We start from the raw sequence: 15909 nt of genomic DNA, 5'->3' as shown, positions 1-15909 counted from the left end.
GTGCACAGAAGGGTCTAGAGATTCCCAGGCACCCAGGATCCCACTTTGAGAACTCTGGTCCCAAACAGAGACAGGAAGTAGTCAGTACCTCTTAAGAAGGGATTTATACCACTCTCAGGAACTGGTCAAATAAAAACACTATGTCTTGAGTAAGCAGGAGGAAATTCTTTCCTTATATTCTAGAGGTTACTTGTAGGGATAGTTTTGACAATTTATGTTGTGGAGTCAGGAAGAAAGACAAGAACAGAAAAGAAGCACTTTTATCATCAAGATTTCCCCTTCAGATGAATGAGACCTGAAAGTAAAGAGGTAACAGATACTTATTCTTTTTGACAGTCCATTCTATACTTTTGATGTTAGGAGTTAAGCCCCCATATCATGGAAATATATAGACTTGCAAAAACAGAGTTCCTTTGTTCCCCGCGCCTTCTTGAGTACATTATAATGTACTGGTAATCTTGGGGACAAAAAGCAGTAATTTTGTATTAGAAAGAATAAAATCTGAAAGGACCAGAGTCCTGAGATGCAAAAGAAATGTGTGGAGAAAGAACATTTTGTTTTATCAAAGCACAAGTGATGTTGACAAGTCACTCAGTATGCAAAGCTTGGTCTCTGTTTGCCTCCAGATGAAAGTTATTTTTAACATTTCAAACTAGCTTTCCCAGGCTTGGAGTTTTGAAGTTTTGGATGATATCCATTTACTTCTGCTGCATTACTCTCCATCTCCCAATTTTAAAGGAAATACTTAATGGAAGAAGAGAAATAAGGGTATTCCTTAGCTTGTTCTTATTCCATATTTCTTTGAATTGCTTTTTCCCTCGAAAAATGCTTGTATTTGTCACTTTCTCTGCTTTAAACTAATATTTCTTAAAAACACTCAGAGTTCAGTTATAACTTTCACTCATATCGAAAGCCTGTAGATTCCTTTATTATAAGAATATGATTATTATAGGACCTCATTGATTTATATGAATTGATACTTTTGTCTCTGTGCATCTGAGCTCTGATGTAGTATAGTATCCCTATGTTTTTAGATATAAATTGACTGTGAGAAACAGACTCACAGAGAACATACTTGTGGTTGCCAGCTTGAAGTGGGTAGGGGGGTGGATTGAGAGTTTGGGATTGGCAGATGCAAACTATTATATATAGGATGGATCAACAACAAGGTCCTACTATAGGGCACAGAGAGCTATGTTCAATATCCCTTGATAAACCATCACAGAAAAGAATATGGAAAAGGATATATATGTATGTATAACTGAATCACTTTGCTGTACAGCAGAAATTACCACAACATTGTTTATCAACTCTGAGTAAAACAAATTTTAAAAAATAAGTAAAATGACTGTGAAAGGAAAAGAGAAGGAGAAAAGATAGCTTTGCGTCTTTCCTTTCCCTGACCATCTTCAGCTTATCCTTAAATCCTAGTTGGAACTTCACTTGTTTAGGGAAACCTTTCCAACCACCAACAGATTAGGTTAAACCTCAAGGTACCTTATATTTTTTTCTGGTAGCCCCTGTCACCAATGTAAATATATGTTGGATGTCTGTCTTCTTTGCCAGGTGATAAATTTCATGAGGACAAGATACTTCTCTGTCTTGATCTCTGCATCATGTTTTGACCCTGTGCTCTGCTCAAGAAATAGCTATTGATTGACTCTTCAAAAATGGGTCTTCCCCTCTTTATATTGCATTTTTTCCACATTCTTCTTTTTTCTGCAGCTGGAGGATCCTGCTATTAGATGGCAGATGGCTCTTTACAAAGACTTACCCAACAGGACTGAGGACACTTCAGATCCTGAAAAGACAGTGGAAAGAGTCTTGGATATAGCAAATGTGCTTTTTCATCTTGAACAGGTTAGGCTTTGTATTGACTCAATCTCATTGGCCTCAAGCATGTGACAATATGTTTAAAAAGGATGTGTGTTAACTTATTAAGTGTGCCAAAATATGCTTATGTTCAGCATATTCATTGCAAAAATTCTGTGACTCAGGAGTGCTTAGTATCTAATGAACATCATTTGCAATCTTATTTTTTGTAACAGTACGTAGATAGTGTATTTGGGGAGATCAAGGCCTCTGTTTCATTTGCTTTTAAAAATATTTTTCAAATTAAACAGATATTTATGATTATATACTTAATTTTTAACCATTCTGGAAAAATTTTTAGGTGTTACTCTGATTTCAAAAGTCTTACACTTCTATTATTTTTCATTGCTGCTCATAACAACATATTTGAGATACTGTCTTTCACTGGTCTAATATTTGAACTTTGAATTTCAGGTCACTTGCTTCACCTTTCCTTTTAATACTTCTGAGCTAATTTTTCTCAAGATCAGGAATAAAATACATTCAGAGAAGAGCAATGCATTGCTATAAAAACCATTTAAGAATAGTGTTTTTAGATCATTTTTGCAGTTGTATTCTATTTTTGACTACAAAGCTCACTGTATGCTTGATTTTCTTATTTATTACATTTGCTCAAGAATTTCCAAGCCAAGAATATCTGAAACTAAGTTATCAATTGGTGAATTATATTTTTGAACAAGCAATCTTCTGACTTAGGGAAAATATCTGCAACACAGAGACAGTCTCTGTTTCTCATGAGATCCTTCAGCACAGTAACACCAGACTGAGGGTACTCAGTGTAAACCCCACAGTGTGCTGTCACTGGGTCTCCATGACAGTACCTACCTGACGTGGAGGGATGGTTACTTTACACTGAACATGAAATCATCAAATTCCCCACATCATCTCAGGAACCTTGTCCCCGAATGTTTTGCAGAACATATAAGCATAGCAATAATAAACATGTTTCTTTGGTTCCCATATTATATTATCTGACAATCTCCCATCCCTGCCCTGGCCAGTGAAATAACCCAAGGATATCATGTAAAGTAGGATCCTCTTAATTTCCTTCTTGCTTTTACTCAGTTGCCATTCCCCGCCCCCCCAATGCTAATAACCTCTCCAGTGCCATGCAGTTTATCCCACACCTGATAAGATTAAACTAGGATACTCTTCACCCATATGGCTATTGATATGTATTTACATTATGTATTATTATGATGTTAACAGTATAACATCCGATAGTAAAATATTACTTCGGGAACTTAACATTTCCCTAAATATTTTCCTGAAATATTAAATAAATATGTGATAATCAATCAGCAGATGACAGGATTTGAGGTCACGAAATGTTAAGTTCTCTATAAAGTCAAAAGAGTTGTTTTTCAGGACAATATACATATTTAAGAACATTATTCAATGTTAATTAAATGGCTACTGGAGGACCATTTCTGGCAGGATTACACACTGTGAGATTTTAATTCTTCCAGATTTTCATGCACATATCTGGATTTGCTTAGATGACTCACAGCTACATTAAATGAAGTTTATTGAAATCTTATTATGTTTTATTACACATAAATACATTATGTTCATAAATATATGCAGTCATAATGAAAGATGTCATTTGTGAGTAGTGAGATTCATTTTGCCAAGTGGCTGTTTATCCCATGAACATCTATTGCATGCACGACCCCATGGCAGCCTCGTGGGGCTCTGTGGGTCCCGGGGGTTGAATTCTGTCCCCTACCCAAGTGGCTCATGCTCTGGTAGAGGATGTGGACCTAAAGACAAATATGTAATGATGCAGGTGTGATAGGTTACAAAATATACTGAAGAGAGGATCAAAGGAATCCAGACTTAGTCTAGCCGTGATGAGGATGATCCCTGTGTAAACCTTAAAGGAGTAGGAGTCATCTAGGAAAAGGTAAGAGGGCCAGATTTTTGTTAAGGCCAGGTAGTCTTCAAAATGTTAAGAACATGAGTAAAAGAACTCCTCAGTTATCAAAGAGTAGAAAAGTGGAAGATAGCTGAGTGTAGAATTCATGCTTCTTTCCTAATGTTCATTTGTAAATGAGTCATAGAATAGTTGGCAAAGAATATTTTCACTTGCTATACCCAGCAACGGTGGCAAAAACAGTGGGTGCACAGGAAATACTTCACTCCATTTATGTCAAGTGTCAGCGACCTTTGCAGATGAACATTTTATACTGTACGTCTGGTACATTTTCTCAGGAGAGTAAGCCGTCTCCTTGGAATTTTCTAGTACTCAAACTCTCATCAAGCTAACACGTCACACACCCGGACAGTGACAAAACACACCGTGGTGTCACTTTTGGATCACAGATCTTACCAACATCTATTGACACAATTTACAGGAAAACTCACTATTTAAGGTCTTTCTTTAGGTGATAAAATACTCTGCCAAATGGTAGGCTTCGTGATGGCAGAGACCTTTTCTACGATGTTTACCTCTGTATCTTCAACACTTTGGTACTTATGTTTGTTGACTGTCACCCATTTTGATCAGAATGCCTTTTTCTACTTGAGTGAAACTACCCTTGATTCTGTTTCCATATACAGTGTTGAGTCTCAACAATGTTGTATTTTGCCTAACATAACCAAGAATCATATTGAACTGGATAATTATCAAAAGTGTTTATGGATCCTGTGGAGGAAAGAGATCACAGAAATAAGTACTTTCACATTATACAAGTTGCTTTGTTAAAATTCCCAAACCGCTATAATCCAGACTTTCTTAATGTTTTCTTCAGACATCCATATTTTCACCTTTTACTGCAAAGGATAATAATAGTTTTACTTTTTTAGCTAACATAGCATTTTTATTTTTTCCAGAAATCTACATGTATGCGCCGGAGATATTACAGTCTGGGAAGTACAGTGTTCAATTGCCTAGAAATTACTAATTATTGCAGAATGATATGTTGGGATTTTTTTCTCTCTAATACCTATAATTAATCTCTTTTTCTTCTCAAAATTCCAAACACCATTAGCTAAAAAAAATAGCTTGCTTGCATCATTTACTGCAACTTTCAAATTCTCATTTGTTCCTATCTAACAAAATAATTACATATTTTAACATTTTTGCAAAATAAAACTCTTTTAATCCTAGTAATGTGTTCATGGAGGCTTGTCATCTTCTTTCCATCCTATTACATTAAGGGACAATAGACTTTTCAATAGAATTTTCTTTAAGTGTTGTAACTCTTAGAATAAAATTCATGAAAATGGATACATAAACAATAACAGGTTAATTGTTTGCATTGGCAGAAGATGTGTTTTGGCACCATAACCAAATTCTGAAAAGGACGCAAAATGATTTTGTTTAGAATGGTTTTATATTTCTTTGATTTTAAAGATGACATAGCCTCTCGGGTACACATTATTGGGAAAATATTACATTTTTACTAAGGAAAATAAGTAACATTTGAAACAATTCCAAATTTAGCATTGGGTAACTTTTAGGACATGAGTTCTTTCATAATAATTGTAAGGTACTTTTGGAATTGAGATTCTAAAAGTTTTTAGCTAAAAGGTGCAGCTATTTAATATCGTATTATTGAGGGTAGTTTGGGATTTAAACAGGTGTGTCTTTGTGTTATCCTACCCCAGGTGGAGCACCCTCAGAGATCTAAAAAGGCTGTGTGGCACAAACTACTCTCTAAGCAGAGGAAACGGGCAGTGGTCGCCTGCTTCCGGATGGCTCCTTTGTATAATCTGCCAAGGTCAGAATTTCTTTAATGTTTATGATAGTTTAAAGTCATTCTTCCCCCTGACCAGTGATAGGTAGGAATCTAGCCTCTGCTGCAACATGACTTGAGTCGTTCAAGAGAAGAACAGAGGAGATTTATTAGCTCTTCTGTGTAATATTTGACTTTTGTTGCTGTGGGTATTCTAATTGCTCTGTAATGTCATTTTTAAATGACTTTTATTTTTTATTTTTATTGAAGTATAGTTATATAGGTTTCAGATGCACAGCAAAGAGATTCAGTTATCCATATATGTAAATATTCTTTTTCGGATTCTTCTCCCATATAGATTATTATAAGATATTGACTATAGCTCCTGGTGCTATGTAATAGGACCTTATTGGTGATCTACTTTACATATAGTAGTGTGTATCTATTGACCCCAAACTCTTGATTTATCCCACCCCTTTCCCTTTGGTGACCATATGTTTGTTTTTAGTGACTTGGACCTTTAAATACTAAGGAGGATCTGCTCATATATGTGAGGCAGGATAGAATAATTAGCATCTCATCCTTCCCAGCCAGATTGCCTTGATTTGAATCCTGACCTTTGAGCTAATGGATGCACGACCTTAGTCAAGTTTTCTACCTGACTTTGTTACAGTCGCAACTGTACCATAAAATTTTCCTCATAGACTTGTTCAGGTTATTTACTGGTCAAGGTATACGGAGTGCCTAGAACTGAATGTGACACAATCAGTGTTTATTGTGGTTTAATTTTTTTTGTGATTGTTAGTCTTTGGGGAGGAGAACTGATGTGGAACTAATTTACGGGAATAGGGTAAACATATTTGACAGACATATCAACCTTCTCTTAGAGATGCAGCAGGCTTACTTGTTAAAAGACAAGTAACCCCGTGCATTGAAGTCTGGCCCAGGGTGCATTTCAACCTTTTGTGGTTCTTCTAAGAAACCACTCTTTCCCACACTGAGCTTTATTTAAGTGGCATCATCCTCATGACTATTAAACAGGGCTCAACACAGCTGCATCTCTTTTCTGGAACATCTCTGACCAAGCCACACCCTTCTACATCTTGCAAGTTGAATGCTTCCTCTTACTTGTTTCTAGAACACTTTTACCTATCTCTTATTATAGGCACTTTCCTGGAGTATTTGGCTATTTGTCTCTGCTTCAGACTTTGCATTCCTTTACAGCCATGTTCAATTTCATATCCCCAGCAACTAGAACACGGACTTTTTTTTAGTAAGTGTTTGAATGAAGGAATAATGTAAGTCAGAGAGTAAAAAACAAACAAAAACAAAAATCCCACCACTAACAAAGCAAAACAAATAGGACATCACACCTTTCCCTTTCCCTAAGGCAGGTAAATTCCTTGTCATCTAGTCACTCACTGAGTATAAAATATATTTCATTTCCTCCTCAAACAACATGCTGCTTCTAAATTTTCTGACTCAATCATGGGGTCACAATTTAGTCAGACTGCACATCGACCTTGAATTTATATTCTTATTCCTTTTCTGACCCCTCCTGTACAGTCATTCTCCAAGTGCCATCACATTGCTCTTTGAACCATTTCACTTCACTGTCCTTCCCTTGAAGGCCCCTCCTTCATGTCACTTTACTGCCTCACATCAGGTTGATGGCAGCAGATGCCAGGCTAGTTTCTACAATGTCACAGAGTCTGTTGTTCCACACTCTCTGATGTAACATATTCAAAATTGTACCCGTTATTCCAGTGGTTCTCAGATCCGGTGCTTTTTTATTTTATTTTTTTATTTTTTTGTCTATTTGCCTTTTCTAGGGCTGCTCCCATGGCATATGGAGGTTACCAGGCTAGGGATCTAATTGGAGCTGTCACTGCCAGCCTACCCCAGAGCCACAGCAATGCGGGATCCAAGCTGAGTCTGCAGCCTACACCACAGCTCACGGCAACGCCAGAGCCTTAACCCACTGAGCAAGGCCAGGGATCGAACCCGCAACCTCATGGTTCCTAGTCAGATTCGTTAACCACTGAGCCACAACAGGAACTCCCTCCAGTGCTTTTTTCTTTTAAGAAGTATCTAAGCATCAACCTGTTGAATTTCTGAGGGCTGAGCAGGTGTACTCTGTAGAAGTTCCACCAGTCATTCTGATATACAAATAAGTTCAAGCCTCTCCTATACAAGGATTTATGGTGGATTCTGATGGATCCAGCTGCACTGTCAGTTCCTTTCCCTGTTTTCAAGAGCCTTCGTAAACCTGTCTAATTTTGTGTCTTATGACCCCTTCACCCACCTTTGGTGTAGTTAAGCTCAGTGTTCCATCCTGCAGTGGCACCATCTCATTTGAACGCTGCTCTTCTTTTCTTATGATGTTCTCTCACTGCCATGACTTCCTCTTATCCTTTGTCCTAAGAGTATGATTTTAGCCATATCTCTGCTCAGCTTCATGATGGGTTTACTTAGTCTTTCAATCTTTACCGGTCTTCTTTACTTCATAAGCGACCATTTACCATCAGTATTCCAGGATCGAGTCTTGGGACATATATGCCCATAAGTTCACGTGAAGATACATTTAGGTTTGTACTCCTCAGGGTTGATATCTAACGTTAACTAGAACACTTAATAATTCCTCTCTTGATACTCATCTCATTGTTTATCCAGAGATATTTTATGTCGTAGAGCTACCACTTAATGAGCAGCTAGCTGTCCAGCGTTTTTTACATTCTTTATCTCAGCTTAAGTCTCACAAATTTGAAAGTATAAATGGGCTTATCCTAGTTTTATAAATGAGAAAATAAGTGTGTGTGTGTGTGTGTGTGTGTGACTGGGGCACTTTGCTGCACAGCATAAATTGACACAACATTGTGAATCAACTATAATTTTTTAAAATAATTAAATGAGAGAAACAAAAGTTGACAAAGTTGGATAACTTGACCAATGCCACAAAACTTAGAAATGACTAAATGCAGGTCAGCATGTGATCTGAGAACCCTTCCTCTATCCACTGCAATGTCTGGCCTCTCCAGTCCAGGGTAGGAAGTTAATTTTTATTTTATTCTTTCAGTGCACAGATCAGTGTCAGAGCACTCCTGAATACTTTTACAATTTAATTTTTAACTCTCTGTTTGAAATTGCGCTTATCTTGTAGGCATCGAGCTGTCAATCTCTTCCTTCAGGGCTATGAAAAGTCTTGGATTGAAACAGAGGAACATTACTTTGAAGATAAACTGATAGAAGATTTAGCGGTATGTTTTTAATGGAACCTGAAGGAGTCTGTGTTTGGTGGAATAAGGTTAATGTGAGCAGTTATCTACAACATAGAAGGGAAAATATTATTGCAGTGTATTGGTCTTAGGAAACTGTTCTCAATTGTTACTTGCATTCAGTGTTTTTAATGGAAAATTCACTCTTGCTTATTTCAAAGAGATCTCATCAATAATCCAGCAATTCAGAGTCTCACTAAACTTTGGCTCTATTAGTCTTCTAACTTCTTCCTCAGGGCAACTTGAAACACTCAGAACCAGGAGAGAACTGTATAAACTGAACATAAATAGTTATTCACCAAAAATAAGTTAAAGGTTGACAAAAGTCAAGGAAAAGTAGCTGATTTTTAAACAGGGCAGAAGGTGATGGATTAGATACAGGAAGAGCAGAAAGTCAAGGTAAATATAATATAAATGGCAAGTGGAATTTTCATCCAGCCATGCTGATAAGAGGCGTGTGTTACTGAAAGTACACCTTCACTCAGAGAAGCCATCATTTTTTTGGTCTTAATTTTTAAAAGCTGTGGACCTATTTAAAAATTTGACCAACACCCATCTTCTTAGGAACATTTGCAAGCATACAGTCATGCAGAATTTTGGCAGCTAGTTAGAGGCTTCGTGATTCCCAAGTTAAAGACCGCTTGTCTAAAAGTTTTTGGGTTTGGGGAGTTCCCCTGTGGCACAGCAGGTTAAGAATCCAGTGCTGACAGTGCAGAGGCTGTGGTCACTGCTGTGGCACAGGTTCAGTCCCTGGCCTGGGAACTTCCACATGCCTCAGGTGCAGCCAAAAAATTTTTTTTTGTTTTAACTCACAAATTATCAGGGAACATATTGGATGAACTAATCCAGTTCATTAAACCTTAACCCTGATTACCCCCATATACTTTAAATAAATTTCATTTGTTTTTGGAGTCAAATCAACCTGTAGAATATTAGAATATTCAACCTTATAGAAATTTCTCCAGTATCTGCAACATGGAACCTTAAATCCAGGAAAGAGTATCATTTATGTAGAGAGAAAATCAGTCTGAGTAACTCTAATGGAGAAATAAAATTCATCTAATCATTCAACAAAAAATAAAAATTAATTCCACAATCAGTAAACACACTTAATAATTCTTCTCATGGTAAATGTTCTGTCCAAGAGAATTTTTTTTTTTTAAGTTTTAAGAGTAACTGAAAATGAGAAAAAGTAATGTGTAAGTGGTTCAAACATTAACTCATTCAGCATTCTTTGCCTCTGTTTGTGTAGGCATACAAAATGTTTCTTTTGCTAATCAGTTGGCACTGCTTTGTGAACTACATTTTTATGCTTGGAGTGACATAGCATTTGATTGCAATTCTTTGTAAATTGAGACCTCCCTAAAGCTAAAATGTATATACCACAGATAAACTTTCAGGTAGTTAGGAATCTGCTTATAAAACTAGCATTCAGAAATTTGGAATGAGATAACATCTTCACCCACAGTGGGCTTTTTTTTCTTTTTCTTTCTTTTTTTTTTTTTTTTTTTTTTTTTGTCTTTTTAGGGCCCTCATCCACGGCACATGGAAGTTTCCAGGCTAGGGGTCGAATTGAAGCTGTAGCTGCTGGCCTACGCCACAGCCACAGCAACTCGGGATCCAAGCCACATCTGCAGCCTACACCATACCTCGGGGCAATGCCAGATCCTTAACCCACCGAGCCAGGCCAGGGTCCCAACCCACGTCCTCATGGATACTGTTTGGGTTCGTTACCCTTGAGCCACGGCAGGAACTCCCATAGAGATTTTTTTTATCCTGTTATTAAAATTTTTTTTAAAGCTGCATACTTTTGCATTGATGGTATAACACACAAACATATGTGCAAATACAGTGCATATAATATATACACACATGCACCACAGCTGGAAGACAAAAGCTGTGACCACATATGGAAGTTCTTAGGCCAAGGATCGAGCCTACACCAAAGCTGTATCCTAAACCACAGCAGCGATAATGCTGGATCCTTAACCTGCCGAGCCACATGGGAACTCTGAGAGGCATCTTGTTTCTAATCCTCGTTGTGCTCCTAGGTTTGAGTGAACATCTCACCTAAATATGAAACTTTACAAATTTGACTTTTTTTTTTCTTTTTTTTTTTTTTTTTTTTTTTGCAGAAACCTGGAGCGGTACCTCCAGAAGAGGATGAAGGCACAAAGAGAGTTGATCCTCTGCATCAGCTGATCCTTCTGTTTAGTCGAACGGCTTTAACGGAGAAATGGTATGGTTGTGAGAGTGCACATGAGACGTAGGAAGAACAAATAAAAACCCATGTCTGAGTGTTCTGTGTGTCACATGCTCATGTTTCAACCTCATCTTGTTCTTGGTAGGAGAGAGAATTGTTCAAAGACATGACCGGCCAGATCCCCACCTATGAACCAACACTCATTCAATACAGGCTTTAATATTTACCTATCAGATATTTTCCTAGCTCTAGTTTTTTGTAGCAACTTTGTATTTAGCTGATGGAGTGGATTCTGAATCTTCTCATCAAATGCCTTTTCTCTTTATCACAAGCAGCCTTTAGAACATAAAACAAAAGAGCCCAAAGCAAATTTCAATACCAAAAATGTTTGGAGACCATCTGGTGACCCCCCCACCCCCATTTTCCTGGATAGATTTGGTCTCCATTATGCAGTGATCTTTAAGAGATGGGTAAGACATCAGCTCAATGGGAAGTTTCTTTGAGATCTACTCTTAAGGGTATTTTCCATTTTTATTGGCTCCTACAGTCTTGTCCATAAGCATTCACTTAAATCACAAAGGGCAGACGTCTTCTGAGTTCAATGTGCTCATAGGCCCAATAGGCAATATATGCTTTGCAGAGGCTCATTACAGGGGCACTGCATTGATTGATTCAGTAGTTAAGATGTTGTGGAGGTTCTAATACATTTATCTGCCTCCCTACCATGGGAAAGAAAGCCCACTTTGCCTCAGGCCTCACTCATCCCCTCAAGGAGCGGAGGGAAAATTTAATGATTAGTCCATATGAGTCTTGAAGTATTCATACTTGACCTCTATGCATGTCATAATAATGTACATTTCTCCCTCTTAGAGAATGTGACCCATCCTTCTCTCACTATTTCTCTCTCTCTTATTATTTCCTAACTTACAAAATCATCTCATCCCTAAGCATAGAGCAACTCCCTGTCTGGCATTGTCAGGTAATGAGGTATTTCTCATAAATGGGTTTTTTGGATGGCTGAAGTTTAAAGCTGCTAAGAGCTTTGCAGACATCAGGTATTTTTTGATAGAAGCCTTTCATCATGAATTAATGGTTTCCATAGTTTTACAAGAGAGGATAATACACATGTTTTAATCTTTGTTAATTTTTAAGAGATGAAAGGTAAGATGGGGCCGCTGTTTAGGAAGTCTAAGGTCTTTGCTTTCTGATTCTACAGTATTTTTTGAATGCCTGCTTTGTCTAAGTTTTGCATTTGTTTCATTTTAAAAATATGTATTTATTGAAATATAAAGAGTTTATACAGCGATGGTTATTTGGCATATGACTAACCCTCTACTTAAAAACTGATGTTTCTTTCTTGTTTTTCATAGCAAACTGGAGGAAGATTTTTTATATATGGCTTATGCAGATATTATGGCAAAGGTAAATAAATGTCTTGACTTTAATGTTTAGATTTAATAAAGAGAAATCATTTTCATCTGGCAGTGTTTAAGAATCTTTGTATTCTAGATTAAAATAAAATATCATTAAATTTTAGAAACCTAAGAGGCATTGATCACAACTTTTCAGTTGTTGCATGAATTATCTGTTCTAACTTTTTTGGCAGGTAACCATTATCTCCTCCTTTAGTCTTTTGTTTATGGGACACTCCCTAATTTTCCCAACATTTATTCATTCAACAAATATTCACTGAGCATCAAGGTATTGGAGATAACATGGTGAATAAGAAAGAAACACCCACACCCTGCCTCCCTGTAGTTTATCATCTGATGGAGAAGATCAAATTTGAACAAATGGCTGCCAAAGTTTTAGGTAGAGGAAACTGGTAGGAGTGTAGGGAGTAGGTTACATAGTGTAGTAGTGAGGCCTGCTTAGTCTGAGTTTTGAGCAAGTCCTTAACTGTTGAATGATGGGTTGACCATGGGCAAGTAGTCACAGCTAGTATTTACTGGGGGCTTATTTCATTTAGTCTCATAATGGGAAGATGAATGAGAGGTTAAATATAAAAGAGGAGTCAGGTTTCTGTGAGCCTTCTGACTTGGGCAGTAGGTAGATGGCAGTATCATTGGCTAAGATGAAGAGCACCAGAATGATGGCAGGCCTGGAAGAGGAAAGACGGCAATTACATGTCAGCCGTGTTAGTTAAAGACGCCAGTGAGACAGCCAAGTGGAGGTGGCAAATGTGGGATAAGATGGTCACATCTGACTTTCTGTGTTGGGATTTGTCAGCATTAGAAGGTGATTGAAGCCATAGTAGGAGATGATCTCGCCCGGCAGAGAGGGGAGCTTGAGGAGAGCGGGAGATGTAGGACCACGACTCCGAGGACATGGAAGTTTAAGAGATGGTTGGAAGAAAAGGACCCTTCCCTGCCCCCCCCCCAAAAAAATATATATATTTTTTAAGGTGATTGTCTTTTTTATTTTTATATATTTTATTGGAGTAGAGTTGACTACATAGTTGTGTTAAGGAAACTTGAGTGTGAGCATCTGTTGGAACTATGGGACTCTGTGGTCAACAGAATCCTTTTCTGCTGAGGGCTGTCTAAGGTAGGAATTGAAAATTCTCCAACATTTGGTCCACAAACATCATGTGCCCATGGTGAGAACAGTTACAGAAGGCTGTGAGAGGGAGCACTAGTGGTCCAAGGGCGTGTTGCAGGGAAGCAAGTAGAGATTCACACGTGAGTGAGTAGATCTGGCATAGATGTCTCTTGACTGAGAAGACTGAGGAGAAGAGAGACACAGGGTAATAAATATCTAGATGGAACTGTGAGGTCCAAGGTGGATTATTTTTGCCTATATGCCATTTTTGAACTATTTTTTAAGAAGCAGGTTTGAACATGCTTCTCTTCTGGTGGGAAGGACCCAAAATAATAGACAAGGGAATAGTTTGTGGAGTGAGGGCTTCAGGTGGGAGCAGGGGGACAGGACAGGTTAGGGAGCATAAGAGAAAAGTTGTGGCTTTCCAGTTTTCTTCTAAACCATAACCTGCAGTAAGAAATAGATTTACCCAGGAGTTCCCATTGTGGCACAGCAGAAGTGAATCTGAAGATTCATGAGGATTCATGAGAATCCATGAGGATTCAGATTTGTCCCTGTCCTCACTTAGTAGATCGGGGATCCAGCGTTGCCATGAGTTCTGGTGTAGGTTGCAGACACAGCTTGGGTCCCATGTTGCTGTGGCTGTGGCGTAGGCTGGCAGCTACAGCTTTGATTCGACCCCTAGCCTGGGAACTTACATATGCTGCAAGTATGGCCCTAAAAACCAAAAAGAAAAAAAGAAAAGAAAAAAGAAATACATTTACCCTGTATATTTATAGAAACATAACAACAGATAACTTGAAAAAACTTTTCATGAAATTACACCCATTCTATGAGCAGTATAGTCTGATATTTTCTATTATATATAAATAAAAAAGTTATTTGAAGTCATGATTCACTGAAAAGATTCACATCCAGTTAATAGGTTGAAGCTATGATTAAAAAAAAAAAACAAAAAACAAAAAACCATAGGAGTTCCCGGACAGTGCGGCAGAAACGAATCTGACTAGGAGCCATGAAGTTTCAGGTTTGATCCCTGGCCTCACTCAGTGGTTTAAGGATCTGGTGTTGCCGTGAGCTCTGGTGTAGGTTGCAGATGCACCTCGGATCTGGTGTTGCTGTGGCGTGGCCAGTAGCTATAGCTCCGATTAGACCCCTAGCCTGGGAACCTCCACATGCCACGGGTGCGGCCCTAGAAAGACGAAAAATAAAAAAATAAAAATAAAGAAAACATAGAAACAACCTAAATATGCATCAACAGATGAATGGATAAAGAAGATGTGGTACATATGTATATACACAGATGGACAATATATATACACACAGCCATAAAGAAGAATGAAATCATGCCATTTGCAGCAACATGGATGCAACTAGAGATTACCATGCTAAGTGAAGTAAGTCAGAAAGAAAAAAAATAGCATATGATATCACTTATATGTTGAATTTAAACTATGACACAAATGAACTTATCTATGAAACAGACTTAGTCATAGAGAACAGACTTTTGGTTGCCAAAGGGAAGAGGGTGGGGAAGGGATAGATTGGGAGTTGGGGGTTAGCAGATGTAAACTATTATATATAGAATGGCTAACAAGGTCCTACTGGAAATAGGGAACTATATTCCATATCCCGTGATGAACCATAATGAGGAAGTTCCCTCAGGGCTCAGTGAGTTAAGCTTACAGTGCTGTGAGTGCTGTGGCTCTGGTTACAGCCATGGCACAGGTTCAGTCCCTGGCCCTGGAACTTCCTCATGCCACAGACATGGCCAAAAAAAAGAACGTAATGAAAAAGAATATGTATAAACTGAATCACTTTGTTGCACTCTAGGAACTCACACAACATTGTAAATCAACTACATCAAAATGGCCACTTAGATAAACACAGGGAAGGCACACCTGCTAATTTGGTGGTTAACATATGTGGGAAAAGAGATTTAACACGAGATGAGAGGAATGAACTTTAAAAATGTTTTGGCCTTGGACAATGGTCTAACTCTAGTTGGAGAAATGATGACTTAACTAAACAGTACATCAACTAACAAAATGCAAGTGTGTTAGATAAAAGTCAGCAGGAATTCATAAATGACCTAGAATTTAGGTGGATAGGTAAGCTCAAATGAGGCAAAAGTGTAATCTGGCTGCCAAAAATTAACAAATTCTTACAATTTATTGTAAATGTACAGAATCCCAATGCAGAATAGACAAAGATTAGTCCCAATGTGCAGGATACAGGACTCATAACCAGCATACTGTGTTTGTGTTCAAGTAACTTCTAGGGGGCATATCTTGATAAACTAGATCATATGCAGAGAAGAATGAATTGAGTGATAAAA

The 15909-nt window shown here is 37.9% G+C and overlaps 1 protein-coding gene across 14 annotated transcripts in view; it reads left to right on the top strand.

Moving 5' to 3' along the window:
• RYR2 (ryanodine receptor 2) overlaps positions 1 to 15909 on the top strand; it is a 745790-nt gene that overhangs the window by 637598 nt on the left and 92283 nt on the right. For 7 of the 14 annotated variants that reach the window (XR_014827812.1, XM_084996822.1, XM_084996821.1 and 4 more), the window contains 6 exons: positions 1726 to 1860; positions 4708 to 4744; positions 5486 to 5597; positions 8713 to 8809; positions 10963 to 11066; positions 12401 to 12452. Coding sequence is in view for 11 of the 14 variants with exons in the window: in XM_084996822.1 (XP_084852948.1) it covers positions 1726 to 1860; positions 4708 to 4744; positions 5486 to 5597; positions 8713 to 8809; positions 10963 to 11066; positions 12401 to 12452 (537 nt within the window). In the remaining 3 variants the exon portion in view is untranslated. Of the gene's footprint in view, positions 1 to 1725; positions 1861 to 4707; positions 4745 to 5484; positions 5598 to 8712; positions 8810 to 10962; positions 11067 to 12400; positions 12453 to 15909 lie in introns of all 14 variants that reach the window. The other 7 variants (XR_014827813.1, XR_014827814.1, XM_084996827.1 and 4 more) reach the window with 1 other exon arrangement.

Source organism: Sus scrofa, chromosome 14, assembly GCF_054392235.1.
Source record: "Sus scrofa isolate SSC_HxYL_T2T_F1_AM1 chromosome 14, Sscrofa_HxYL_maternal_Yorkshire_Landrace_v2.0, whole genome shotgun sequence".
Taxonomy (NCBI): Eukaryota; Metazoa; Chordata; class Mammalia; order Artiodactyla; family Suidae; genus Sus; species Sus scrofa.
This window is presented reverse-complemented; position numbering and strand designations above follow the sequence as displayed.